General features: G+C 44.7%; 1 protein-coding gene across 1 annotated transcript in view; it reads right to left on the bottom strand.

Moving 5' to 3' along the window:
- Positions 1-432: 432 nt before the first annotated feature.
- Positions 433-13,564, bottom strand: part of CNTN6 (contactin 6) — a 157,284-nt gene continuing 144,152 nt past the window's right edge. Inside the window, 6 exon segments of the mRNA XM_070391434.1 lie at positions 433-1,737; positions 1,739-1,799; positions 2,619-2,787; positions 4,006-4,118; positions 11,151-11,337; positions 13,303-13,418. Of these exon segments, the coding sequence (XP_070247535.1) occupies positions 1,695-1,737; positions 1,739-1,799; positions 2,619-2,787; positions 4,006-4,118; positions 11,151-11,337; positions 13,303-13,418 (689 nt within the window). The 3' untranslated portion in view covers positions 433-1,694.

Here is a 13,564-nt window from a genome sequence, read left to right on the forward strand (position 1 = left end):
TTAATGCTCAAGTAATTATGAATGAAAGCCGCTTGAAAATGTAGAAGAGTGATAGATAAAAACTGGCTGAGCTTTTGGACTCGTACACACAAATGACTCTGTATTTAATTCACCTGATCAGTAGAAACAAAAATCTCAGACAATTCAGCTCTCACTCTCTAGTTTGGGGTGGGGGGAGGACACAAACCTTGTCTCTCCCCAAGTTGAGGAAACATTTAGACCGTGAGCCATAGCTGGCTCCTCGGATCTACACCGATGTCTTGGGCAGGCGGCTGGTACCCCCAATATTTGTGTTGCTTATTCATTTTGCTCCATCAGCTGTCAGGGTGTGCACAGAAGCCTGGTCAGTCTGCACTGTGTGAGTCAAGCTCGGGCAGGACAAGGTCACAGCTCTGACAAGTCACTGTCCATCTGCTGCTGCCAATGCTGTGTACTGTGAACTGCTCTGAAATACTTAGAAATAAAAATGAGAAAATCCAATTGTGAGGATTGTAAGATTCGAGGGTTGTGAGGAGAGTTTGCGTATTCTCAACGTGATGAAGAGGACACACCATGTTATCAAGGCAACACTACTGGGACCCTGTCTCACCCCTCGCTCCCAGGACATAACACCGCTGGGCTGGGAGTCAGAACAGCCTGAGGGCAGGACCTTCCTCCAGGCTCTCCAGGAAGGAAGCGGATGGCCTCACAGATGGCCCAGCCCACTTGTAACCTGTCCTCCATGCTGTTCGACCCCGAAAACTGGACTCCAGACTGAAATAGGTCCATCCTAGCAAGGAGTCAACCCAAAACCTCTTTCTCAGCCTTGGCCAGTGTAGGGCTTATTTTTAGAGCTGGACAGAACATTGACAAAGAAACAGCCGGACCAAAATGTCAAAAACCCGCTTAAATCATGCCGTTCCCATATTTATTTCTTGTACAAAATGAAGGCCACATCCATTGCTAACGACTCATAATAATTTCCTAAGATCTGTTCATGCAGCCTTTTCCTTGGCAGAACACAGAATTGTTTGAAAAATTAAACTTTACTCTGAAGAATGGCTTACTGTGTTCCAGAGTTCGTAGAATATTTTAGGTGGGTGTTTACTTCCCTTTTCTTTTTCTTTGCCATAAGGCCCTTCTTCTGCCATGATTAATACTGAACCTCCTAAAAACTGTGTTGAGAAGATCATGTATATGGATTTATTATTGGGTTCAACTATTTCCTGTCTCCACTTGATTCAGAGATCGAAGCACATCACCCTTGGATTGCTTACATTTTAAATCATCCCAACCATACGCACAGCCTCTTATTTTATTTCTAAGTAGGGTGAAAACTTTGAATACTGAAGTAAATTGCCAAGAGCAAGTAAAAAATGTACATTTTAGCTCTGATAGCTGCAATCTATTTCCTATTTATCTTCCTCATCAAGGGGACTTATTTATACTCTGCATATAAGTCATTTAAAAGCCACAGCAGTTAGAAGTCCACAGATTAATTTGGCACCTCCTGAACGTGTGTAATCATGTGCAAACTTTAAAATTCAAAAGAGTTTAAATTGCTTTATTACTGTACCATAGATATTTACAAGCTCTTAATAATATACTTTTTTTCCTTTCCAAACAAGTCTGTATTAAGAATGCATCTGGGGATGGGGCTGGAGAGGGTATTTACAGAATGATTTGCCTTCAGAAGCCTCACAAGATTTATGGATTCATTCATCGTTCAAGTGGCTGAATAGTAAAACAGTAAAAAATCATGACAACAGACAGGAAGTGGATGCTGGGTTCCCAAACTGGGACTCCTCTGGAACTCAAACCTGAAGAAAACAAAAAGAAAACACAGTCTCCTGAGAATAAGGAAAAGTCCTTGTTAGCTTCATTCTTCCTGACCCAAATGCATACTATCATCTCTCTCCTAATAGTGTATTTTACAACAAACACTGGTTTCATTTACATTATGTTTCACTGTAGGAAGAGCCCTATGCTTTGTTCCAGGATGTCTGTTTTCAATGCAAAAATGAACAGATGAAAATGCCCAAATTGGTCGAGTCTGACCCCAGCGAAGATGAGGATTGGCCAACCTGTGGTGGCAGACACAGCTTCAGGCAGACGGGTGAGCGATTCCTCCACAGCAGAAAGAATACATCATTGTTCCACGCTCTGTCTGCCTGGTGTTACCTGCTGAGAACACTGTACTGAGAGGGTCTGTGACTCAGCCCAACATAAATGCGGTGATTGATTGGTGATGTCTGCCACAGGTATAGGAAAAGCTGAATGTGCACATATTTCATATTTTCTCTCCCTGCTCAGGAGCCTGCACACATCCACAGAAAAGCGTTGTGATTTCTGTCCAATGGAAGAATCATGCACAATAACCCACAGTTGTTTTTCTCTTTTGTGATCCGAATGAGAACACATAATACTGTGTGTGTTATACAAACATGTTGCAAATCTGAGGGATTATTTAAAGAAAAATTGACTCATCGCCTCTTGCTCACAATTTAAAATGGAAACACAGACCTTTTATTTTTTCACCCAACATTTAAACAAAGAACTGGAATGATTTGTAGAGCTGAGATTTCATGCTGCAGCTGGATTCAAAGTCTACAACAGTGATCAATGGTGACACTACTCACTGGACATTTTTGGAATCCTGATCTCCTCGCTGCTGCTTCCATCCCCACCGTCGCTGACTGTCCTTATCTCAATCAGGTAGTCCTCTTCGAATGGGACTAGCAGCTCAGCTGATGTGTTGTTTGTCTCCAAAACATGGGTTTTACTCTGTCGGTTTTGTCGGTACAGAATCTGAATAAAATGGTGACTCAAGTTAAAGGGACATGAACTTTTCTAAGGTTCAGACACTCTTAAGGAACACAAAGACACATCATTATAAATAAATGCTGGCCCTTGCCAGGTAGCTCAGTTGGTTGGAGCATCGTCCTGATACAACTAGGTTGTGGGTTTGATCCCTGGTCAGGGCACATACAAGAACCAAGCAATGAATGCATAAATAAGTGGAACAAAAAATTAATGTTCATCTCTCTCTTTGTTTCTCTCTCTCTCTCTCTCTCCCTCTCTCTCTCTCTCTCAAAATCAATCAACAAAAAATTTTAAATTCTGTACTACTTGGATGGAAGTACCCAATCTATGCCCTTTTTTGGAAAATGTAGTGTTAAGAAAAAGATTTGCTGTTTTGTCCAATGCGTCTGAATGAGAGTAGATTTATCTCTATTAATTAAATAGCTCCAGGCTGTCATCTTTGAAGCCTGCTGTGAGAAGCCACTGCTTAGCTGGGCCCCATTTCAGATTTCTGAGTAGATGCGTTTGCCAGAGGACATCCATTAGCTCGGATGGAAGGGATGTGCTCGGGGTATCTGACTGGACTCTTGTTTGATTCCTCTAACGATGGTAAATGATCACATCCTACTGCAGCCTCAGTTCTAGAAATTCTATTGGAATAATATTCTTTGACCTCACTCTCATCTCACTCACATTTACTACCCACATAAACCCTCATTGTTTAATGGCAAGGAAAGTCACTTGAAGAAAATTCTTGCAAACTATAGAGTTTTGTTTCTTCATGCTCCATGACACATTATGGGCCTCAGGATATACAGCTTTTTCTTTTTCAGGTAGATAGATAGATATTATTTCAGAGAGAGGAAGGGAGAGGGATCAAGAGACAGAAACATCAATGATGAGAGAGTATTATCAATTGGCTGCCTCCTGAACGCCCCCTACTGGGGATAGAGTACACAACCTGGGCATGTGCCCTGACCAAGAATTGAATCGCAACCTCCTGGTTCATGGGTCAGTGCTCAACCACTGAGCAACACCAGCTGGGCAGGACATAAAACTTTTCAGTGAATAGGTTCACAACAGCAATTCTAAGTTTCTTCAACACCTATTTTAGAAAGATCCCTCAATTTCCATATGCATGAAATTTGTTTCCTATTTAGCTGTGACATTCCTGGTTCTTTAGTAACTTAATTGCCATGCTTAAAGAGAAAACCAAATAGTCACCTTGTAGCCCAGGACTTCAGACTCATTTTCCATGGTTTTCACGTGCTCCCAGTTCAGGCATAATTTGGAGTTAGTCAGTTTCCACGCAATGTTAGCTGGGGGTTGGCTAGGAGCTTTAAAAAGATAACCAAAGATCTAGATGAATATTCATTAGCTTGTGGTTACTTCCATCAACATGAAAGGGACAGGAACTGCTGGATGATTAGCATGGCAGGAGCTAAAATGTTCTCAAGTTCATTTGAAATAACATATTCTAATTAGAGTAAGCAAATCCATTCAAATTCTGGTCAATTGGGAATGTCTGTGACAAACTTAATGGCTTGCCCCATGTCCAAGTATCAATTTATTAATCATTGCTGTTGATTTTGTTTACTCTGCCACATACAACTGTATGGGGGTGGGGCGGGGCTCCTTTACCTAGTGTTCCATTTGGCTGTCAATGTGCATGTCAAACAAATTCAGGTTGTAAACCTTTTACACATATCAACACAGAGGGTTCCTTCTTAGTCATCTTTAGCTCTTTAATCTTGTACCAGGACTCTTTGTAACACAATCAAGCCAAGATCTTTTAAGCAAGTCTTAGCAATAAGTTGGGAAGGATGCAGGGTCTCTCTTAGAACTCAGGGCAGGATGGGAACAGCCTCAGGAGCAGCAAAAGGAATGTCAAAAGGCCAAGCGGTTCCCCTCTGCGTCTCGCGCAGTGCGCGCTGCGGCCTTCTCGCTCTGGATCACCCTCTGTCCTCCTCAGTGTTCCCGCAGAAGTCGCAGTGCCCACCACACCCAAGGTTGGAAACCTCCTCTGGTCAGAGACCGTCCAGGCTAGAATTCTTGAGACAAAGCTGGTGGCCAAGGTAAACTGGCCACCGTCTATCTTAGCCCATTGACTGGGCTCAGAGGGAGAAAGGTGGATGCCATTTAATACAAAGAGCTGGAACCCAGAGAAAGGAAAGTCATTACAGACTGATGATCATCCCCAAAGGTGTCTATCAGAGTCCTGCCTGTGGTGTTCACTTCCCTGGGATCACTGTTTTCTGGGAGGAAGCGTGGGAAGTACGGGTTTGGAATCGGCCTTCTGAAGTAATGGATCTGGTCCACCCGGAAAATGTTACATGCGAGAGAGCTGGCATCAGGTCGGGAGGCCACGTATCTAAGAGCCTGCGGCGAATGACAGCTTGAGTCCCACCAGTGCCCCGCCCCCTGATGGCAGGCTAGTGTTCTCCATGACAACACTCTGCTTCTCAGAGCTTGGAGGCCACATGATTATTCTTAAGATTTAAAAAGCTGGTGAGACTAAAAATAACTCAGCTGGGAGGCAGAGGCAGAGATAAAACCACCCAGCAGGATGGTTTTGGCATCTGACTTCAATTTGTGAGGCTGAAAGTGTCATAGTTAACTCATTATGACACGGGTGGAAGTGGAAATGATCTCGTTTGGAGTTTTGACTCAACCACTATTTAACCTGTAGGAGTGGCGGGTGTCCGACATTGTGTTATATGTCCCCCTGCCTCTCCAAGCCCACTGGGGTCCCCCTGTGTTCACCAGCCACTTGTATGTACATCAGCGGAGACCTAGCAGAGAGATGAAGGTTTGCCCTGTGCTCCAACATGGCTGAGTTCATATTTTATTAGGGTTTATCACACTGACTTGTAGTTATTCTTGCTGATGTGCTTTGTTAATCTTATTGAGAGCATGTGTCTTGTTCAAGTGCATTACCAACCCCAGCACATTTCCTGTATGTTGCATAAAGGACTGGCCATCAGATGGCTGAAGGAAACTACTCAGGGTCCTGTGTGATTCTCTCAGGTCACGTTAATCATGCTCTGGGCTGTGGGCAGATCCACAGGGACACAGCATGGCCAGTCCACTCGTCATGCCGTCCTGTAATCAAGGCTAATTGCCATGGCCACACCTACAGCCGTCCATGTGGATTCACAAGATGGACTGGCCCGGGGCATTCCTGGACAACATACACCCAGTCACCACCAAGGGCTGAAGGTTCTGCACGTAGTCAGCCCTCTGTGCCTGCTGCTCAGCATGGTTATTTCCGAAGGACATGGTCTCAGTGATAATCATCTTGTGGATATCCTCCCTCAATTTACCCCAGCGTGCTTTCTCTAACCCTTTTCTGGGCTATAAAACAGATAGCATAAGAATTCTCTCAAGCTATCACAGTTTGGATGTCTAGTTTACTCCTGTGACACATTTCTTTTATCTCTGTTCTTCAAAACAGCACTATCATTAACAACATCGTACGATCAATACAGAGAAAAGATAAATTCCCTCCTTCGACGTCACAGTGATGGATTCTGAGGGTTTCATCTGCTGTGCCTGGGGTTTGATGTGGTGGTTTGTTAAGATAAAACTCTTCAATGCTGTGAATCTGTTGGGGAAGCCCAGGCAGGGACAGAACTGACTCCCACCAGCTCCAGCAGGACTGTGGCATGACCCTCAGAGTCTGTCCTGGTGTCTGTGCCCAGCAGAGCAGAGCAGGGCATCCGTGCACGTAGAGTGAGGACAGTTCTATGGGGAGTGAGCTCTCAGGATGCGAGGCCAGTGGCCTGGATGACCCGGACTGCCGTCTGGGAGGGAGAGAGCTGGGCTTTGCAGCCAGACAGACTTGAGTCTGTCTTCAGTTTCTTCTGAGAGGCCTGGTTTTTGCATCTTTGGAATGAGACTCCAATCTCCTAGTTCATAAATGTTTTCACTTACATGAAATAAGAGCTGGACCATTCCTCATGTGGTTAGTGGTACATCTTAAACAACCCAGTATCTGTGCGTTCTCTGTGCTGAGAGAGGCAGTTATCTGTGGTGTTATGACATAATCAGTTTCTCAATTGAGTTCAAAGTGGTTTGTTCCTAATAATACAATTTCAAAGTTTGCAGATGATTTACTTCTTAAATATAATTAGAGTACATTCAAGACTTCCCCCTAATAATAGTACTCCTGCTCGAGTTCTTCCTGTGCTTCTGAAAGGCGGATAAAGAGGTCCATCTCAGCCCAGTCAGCATGGCTCAGTGATTGAGAGTCAACCTATGAACCAGGAGGTCACAGTTCGATTCCTGGTCAGAGCACATGCCCAGGTTGTGGACTCAATCCTCAGTAGGGGGTGTGCAGGAGGCTGCTGATCAATGATTATCTCTCATCATTGATGTTTCTACCCTTCTCTCTCCTATGAGTTTTACATAACTGATCAAACTGAATTGCAAATATCTATGATGAAGCTGAAATGTCTATTATCTTGACAAAGCAACCATGGTCATGTGGATAACATGAAAGCCGTGTTGTGGATGTTCACATGTGTTGGTCAACAGTAATCTCAACAAACAACCACTTCTCTAATTTTAAAAAATATATATATTTGCAGGCAATTTCCACAGAGCAAGTCATTTCCTGTTAATCAAATGACAGAGCAAGTGGCGCTGGCCCTCCACAGCCCATCGATTTTCCTGTAGATGGCATTTACATTCAACTGGGGTTCACACTGCGAACTCGATTCAAAAAACAACCTCTTATGTTACAGTTCTAAGTAACAGCATGGGGTTGACTTCTGGGGAAGAGAAAGAGAACATGAGTGCAAGATGAAATAAAAGCTTAATGCTCCCTTTATGGCTAAATGTGGGTTGAGTGCATATTTTCAACCAGAAGAATCCAGTTCAGAGTGTGGTCAGTCCAGGTCAGGGGCCAGATGGAATGGTCATTTGCAAACGCTTTCTGCTACTGGGTCTGCACTCTTCTTTCGGGGTGGGAGCGATGCTTTTTGCTTTTTCTTTTCCCCTGGGAGTTGATAGAAGTATTTTTCTCTCTTTAGCTGTGAATCTAAATTCCATTGAAGTGATGTCTGTGTGGATCACGATGTATTTTCAGTGCCCCTCAGTGGTTTTTGGAAAGACCTCATTTTCACTGGGTTATCACACTGGCTATTACATCACTGGTATTTGCTTAAAGAGCCAGCTGTCCTCATTGCCAGCAGCAATGAAAACAGAAGCTAGTGTGTTCCCTCTGTGTTGGGCCCGTTATTCACCAGCTCCCTGCTCATGAAAATACATGGCCTTCCCCATGCAGCATTCCACCCTACGTACATCTCAGCCTCTTACTTTTCATGGTGCTTCTCATAATTCATGGCTATTTCATGGCCTTTTTTTCTTAAGTTGACTCCTCACTAAAAGAGAAATTGCTGGAAGCAGGGAACTCACCTGTCTTCATCTCCATTAGGCACCTAGCCCTGTGCATGGCTCATGAGAGGTACTATTTTCTTGAATGATTGATGGAATCATCCTAACCTCCCCACCCCACCCCCCTTCCCGCAAGTCTGTGTCTTCTCTTTAGCTAGCCCAATCAGAAGGGGCAGAGGTTTTGGTAAATGTGAGTGGACATACGTACGATGGATGATCCCATATCTGATTGAGAACCTAGACAGTGACTGTATACTGTATGGATGTGTGAAGAATTCAGGATTTGGGCTGTCACCACTATTCAGAGGTAACTCTGATGGAAAAGTTGGATGCAGGGACAGCACTTGGAATCAGAGCTGTCTTCAATGTCTCATTAAAGCCATTGCTCGTTTTTACCTTGGATGTCCTTCAGTGACCCTTGAAGGAAATGTCTGAAACACATTTATACAGAGAAGGAGCCCTAACTGGTTTGGCTCAGTGGATAGAGCGTCGGCCTGCAGACTGACTCTATAGACATGTGCACTTATGTTCATATGTTACACACACACATCAAAATTTATAATCGGGCCCTAATCGGTTTGGCTCAGCGAATAGAGCGTTGGCCTGCGGACTGAAGGGTCCCAAGTTCGATTCAGGTCAAGGGCATGTACCTTGGTTGCGGGCACATCTCCAGTAGGGGGTGTGCAGGAGGCAGCTGATCAATGTTTCTCTCTCATTGATGTTTCTAACTCTCTATCCCTCTCCCTTCCTCTCTGTAAAAAAAATCAATAAAATATATTTTTTTAAAAAAGAGAAAAGGAAAGGTAAAAGTAGCTATGCCTTCCTACTTTAGGAAACGTCAGGAAAGCAAAATCACCTCCAAAAAAGAAACAGCACCATGTTCCCATGCCCTGAGCCTCCCAGCCTGGCACCCTCCAGGGTACGGTGGGCACATAATGTCCTTCAGTGCTCAGAGAAAACTCTAGGAAAGCACAGTCACCTCTGTTTCTCAGATGAAAAGATGGGTTCTGCGCTATCAACGTATCAGACTTTTCAACAAATAATTAGTTCATGGCTGAGCCAAGATCTCCCAACTTTCTTTCCCTCTGAAGCCCCTTTCCAGCTCTTTCCAGCACAATCTCACAATAAGCCAACACTGTGGGCACTAAGGAAAATGCACCTGTATTGAAGGGGAAACTGTGGGAGACCGCTGGTGGGAGGAGAAGACATGTGATGTTCAGAGGCATGGCAGGGGCACTAGGATGAGAGAGTCCTTGAATTCAGACATCAGAATGTGAAACTGGAGATCAGCACGCCTGCTGTTCCAGGGCTGAGGAGCAAGGGGCTGGACAGGAAGTCTAGAGGGATCGTGGATGATCTTGTATGTATTTCTCTTCATCTTTGTCCTCCACAGTAGAGGAGACAATGAAACTTTGGGATGAGAAGGGGGTGTGGTTCCATTTTAGGAAGGAAAATGTGAGGGCAGTTTGAGGTTTGGACTGAAGATGGGGGAGAGTGGAGGGAAAGAGACTATTCGGATAGTTAGAGGTGAAGATTGCAAACCAGCACTTTGTCCGTGGGATCGAGACTTTCAGAGAACCTATGTTCATAGCAGGTCAGAGGCCGAAACACCACCTTCCCAAGCACATGTTTTCTCAGATGTAGGAGCTGAAATACCAAGCACCTTGTTTGATTTTAATAATTTAATGAGATGATGTAGAAAATTGACACAGGGTCTGGGACACAGAGGTGCTCAATATTTTGTAACTTTCATGGGAAGAATAAGAGTCCCCAAACATGTCCATATCATGAGTCCTAGAGCCCATGGCTATATCATGGCCACGTGACTCTGACTCCCAGAGCCCATGACTATGTTACTCCAAGTTCAGGAAATTTGTAACTCTTTTTCATCAGAACTCAGAGACTAAAGAATGTGTCATAAAAATCCTGTTAACAAATAATTTATGTTCATCAGTGATAAGGAGTATAAGACATTATGCAGTCATGAAAAGAGAATTGCAAATTGCATATTGCAATTCTCCTGAAGTCGTATCTGATCAGACCTTTCCCTAGCTGTTGCTGTGCCTCATGTTATGAAATATTTGTGCAAATCCAGACTCATATGTAGTAGGTCCTGCCTCTGTGGCAGATAGTGGCTGATGATTAACATAAAGAAGCAGAGGAGTTAATTTTTGGATCTCAGGGGCTTCCAGGTCAGCTAGGGATAAGATGTCCTGGAAGGAGAGACCTAGATGGTCTGACAGTGCAGGGTCCACTGGAGCACTCTAGGACTCAACTGAAGAACAGATGACAGGAGGCACTAATGAAAGTATGTCCTGGACACGTCCTATTTCTTCTCCCTCTCACTCCTGCACAAAACCCTAAGGGAACAGTTCCACTCTGTCCACATTGTGCACGGTAGGGTGTTGAAACTGAAAGGTTATATAAACACTTAACATTCCCGGGATGGGAGGTCCGGTATTAGGCTCAGGCTGGGAGGGGGTGTCACAGTCCATGTCCTTCAGCACTGCACCAGCTGTATTTCATCTACATCAGGGATGGGGAACTTCTAGCCCACGGGCCATATAAGGCCCGTGAAATCATGTGGTCTGGCCCTGCCAAGGCATTAGGGGTAAGTTAATGAAATGTTTGACCAAATGTAGCAGACTAAGTTTTAAGTTGACAATTTTGTATGGCCCACAAATAATGTTATAAATATGCAAATGGCCCTTGGTAGAAAAAAAGTTCCCCACCCCTGATCTATATACTTAGAATAGTTCCTCTTTGGAATTCCAAAAATATCAAAATGGTTTATTTTGATTGTTACCAGAAAGTTTCAACAATTATCCAGATTTAACAGACAAGCCAATCACCAATCAACCAAACAAAGCAATCAGTGAAGGATGAGGGGGAGGAGAGGAAGGAAGGCTAAATGAAGGCATGCGGTTCTGTTCATGGCTGCTGCTGCTGCCTGGAGGGTGAGGGATACTTACGGGACTTCTTGGTCGTGACGTTGACTGGGGGGCTTGAGGGCCCCGTCCCACCCGTGTTGTAAGCTCTGACGGAGGCAAAGTAGATGGTGTTGGCCTTCAGCCCCATGATGGTCTTGGTTGTGACATTTCCATGGACTCTGACCTTACCAATCATGGGTTCCCTGGAGTCATCCGTCCAGTATAAGACCTGGTCATGGAAACAGAGGGAGGGGTCATGGTTTCCCTGCAACCAGCAGGCAGCAGACCAGAGCATAAATGGCAGGATAACTCTCATTAAATGGGTTATACAATAACAGCAAAATACAGTCTACTCTTTATAGGGAACAAATAAAAAATACAAATTCACAATGGAAAATAGAGAACTTGTGGGGTTTTTGTTTTGTTTGTTTTTTTAGATTGCCAAAATAAAATATTTCATGAGATATTTAAAGATGATCAACTTGGACTGGCCATTAGGTTCAGTGGTTGAGCATCAACCAATGAACAAGAAGGTCATAGTTCAATTCCCAGTCAGGGCACATGCCTGGGTTGCAGGCTTGATCCCCAGTAGGGGGCAGGCAGGAAGCAGCCAATCAATGATTCTCTCTCATCATTGATGTTTCTATCTTTCCCTCTCCCTCCCTCTCTAAAATCAATAAAAATATGTATTTTTTTAAAACTTCTATACTCTTTTAAAAAAAATAAATAAGGGTTATCAGCTTGAATAAAGGATATATAAGTCAGACCCAAACAGGATTCATACCATGGATCAGAGACTTCTGGTATGATGCTTTGCTATTCACATTTCCTCTGGAGTTCTTTGAATAACAGGTTAATTAATAATTCAGCTTATACTGAGCCTTTCCTATGCATTAGCACAGCTTCAGGCACATTGAAAAAGACAACAGAGAATCAGGTGTGGGACCTGCCTTCAGGCCCCTTACCGTCTAGTTAAGAGGTTAGAATATAGAGGCTGTCCCCCAAAACACATGTGCACACTTGAACAGCTGGTAGCTCAATTGATGTTTCTTCCTTTTCAGCCAGACTAAGCTTTGAACAAAGGAAATTCATCCTCAAAAGGCACTGGAAGTGTGAAAATGCAGTTGAAGTACACACACTGCCCCTATGATTATTCAAAGTGGGTAGACATTTTGGGGGAACACCCTGCATGTGTTAAAGTAGAGCCGAGGACTGTTTCCAGGAAGTGGTACAGGAATCAGTGCTCTGAGGATGAGAAGAAAGACCATGTGAGGCATGATGAGAGGATCCCAGAGAAGGGAGACTAGACTGAGCCCAGGGAGGGGAACGGGGCTGGGCTCTGACATGCAGGTGAGGCACTCCAGGCCTGGACGGGCGAGACATCTGCCCCGGGAGTACGCCTTTATGTTTGGATCAGAGGCTTCGTGTGAAAAGAAAAAACAAAGAAGACTGCAAGGCACGGTGAAAGAGGTTTAGAATTACACTTTATTCTAACTCCAAAATAACCTGTGTCACCCAGGAATAAGTCTCATTTCTCTGTAGAAATGAAGGTTCACACAAAAGAAGTGATTTGCCTCACTCTACATAAACGATGTCTATAAATGAGGAGAATGAGGAGAATCTAGGATTTTTCTTCTCACTTCTTCACCAAGATGACCTTTCTTTCTTCATATTTTTATTGATTTCAGAGAGGAAGGGAGAGGGAGAGAGAGAGAGATAGATCCATGATGAGAATCATGGATCGGCTGCCTCCTGCATGCCCCACACTGGGGATCGAGCCCGTAATCCAGGCATGTGCCCTAATCGGGAATCGAACCATAACCTCCTGGTTTATAGGTAAGACACTCAACCACTGAGCCATGCCTGCCGGGCAAGATGACCTTCTTTTCAAACCGTGTCCTGGCTCTTGGCTCAGAGCAGGTGTCCCCTTGAAATTGTTCTACGGTTTAAGATGGGGAGGGGGTTTAGAGGTTCCCTCTCCCTGGAAACCCACAGGACTACAGTGGGAATAATCAAATGAGGTCACCTCGGATCACCTTTTAAGTGCCACCCTTGGCTGATGTGCCTGATGGAGAGATCATGGCCCCGGACACCACCACCCCCTAGTGCTTTGGGCACCCACTGCTGTTATGGAGCAGCAGACTGGCCCTGGGAGCCTGGAGTGTGCAGAGGAGAGGGGACCTCAGTGGCTCACCTCGTAGCCCAGCACGCGGCCCGTGATTCTGTTCCAGGCGATGGCCGTCCACGAAACCTCCATCTCAGAAGCAGAGAAACTCTGGGCAGAGGTTCCCCGAGGGGCCAGCTGAGGCTCTGTCGTCGGAGGAAGACACAGCATCATTAGTCGAGGGGTTCATTGGAACAAGGACGCAAAATACACCCAGGGCCTGGCCTGCGTGGCTCACTGGTTGAGCATCGACCTGTGAACCAGGAGGTCATGGTTCAATTCCTGGTTCAAC

Source organism: Myotis yumanensis, unplaced genomic scaffold (assembly GCF_028538775.1).
Source record: "Myotis yumanensis isolate MYYU_CA2020_CCGP unplaced genomic scaffold, mMyoYum1.0.hap1 SCAF_14, whole genome shotgun sequence".
In the NCBI taxonomy this organism is placed as follows: domain Eukaryota; kingdom Metazoa; phylum Chordata; class Mammalia; order Chiroptera; family Vespertilionidae; genus Myotis; species Myotis yumanensis.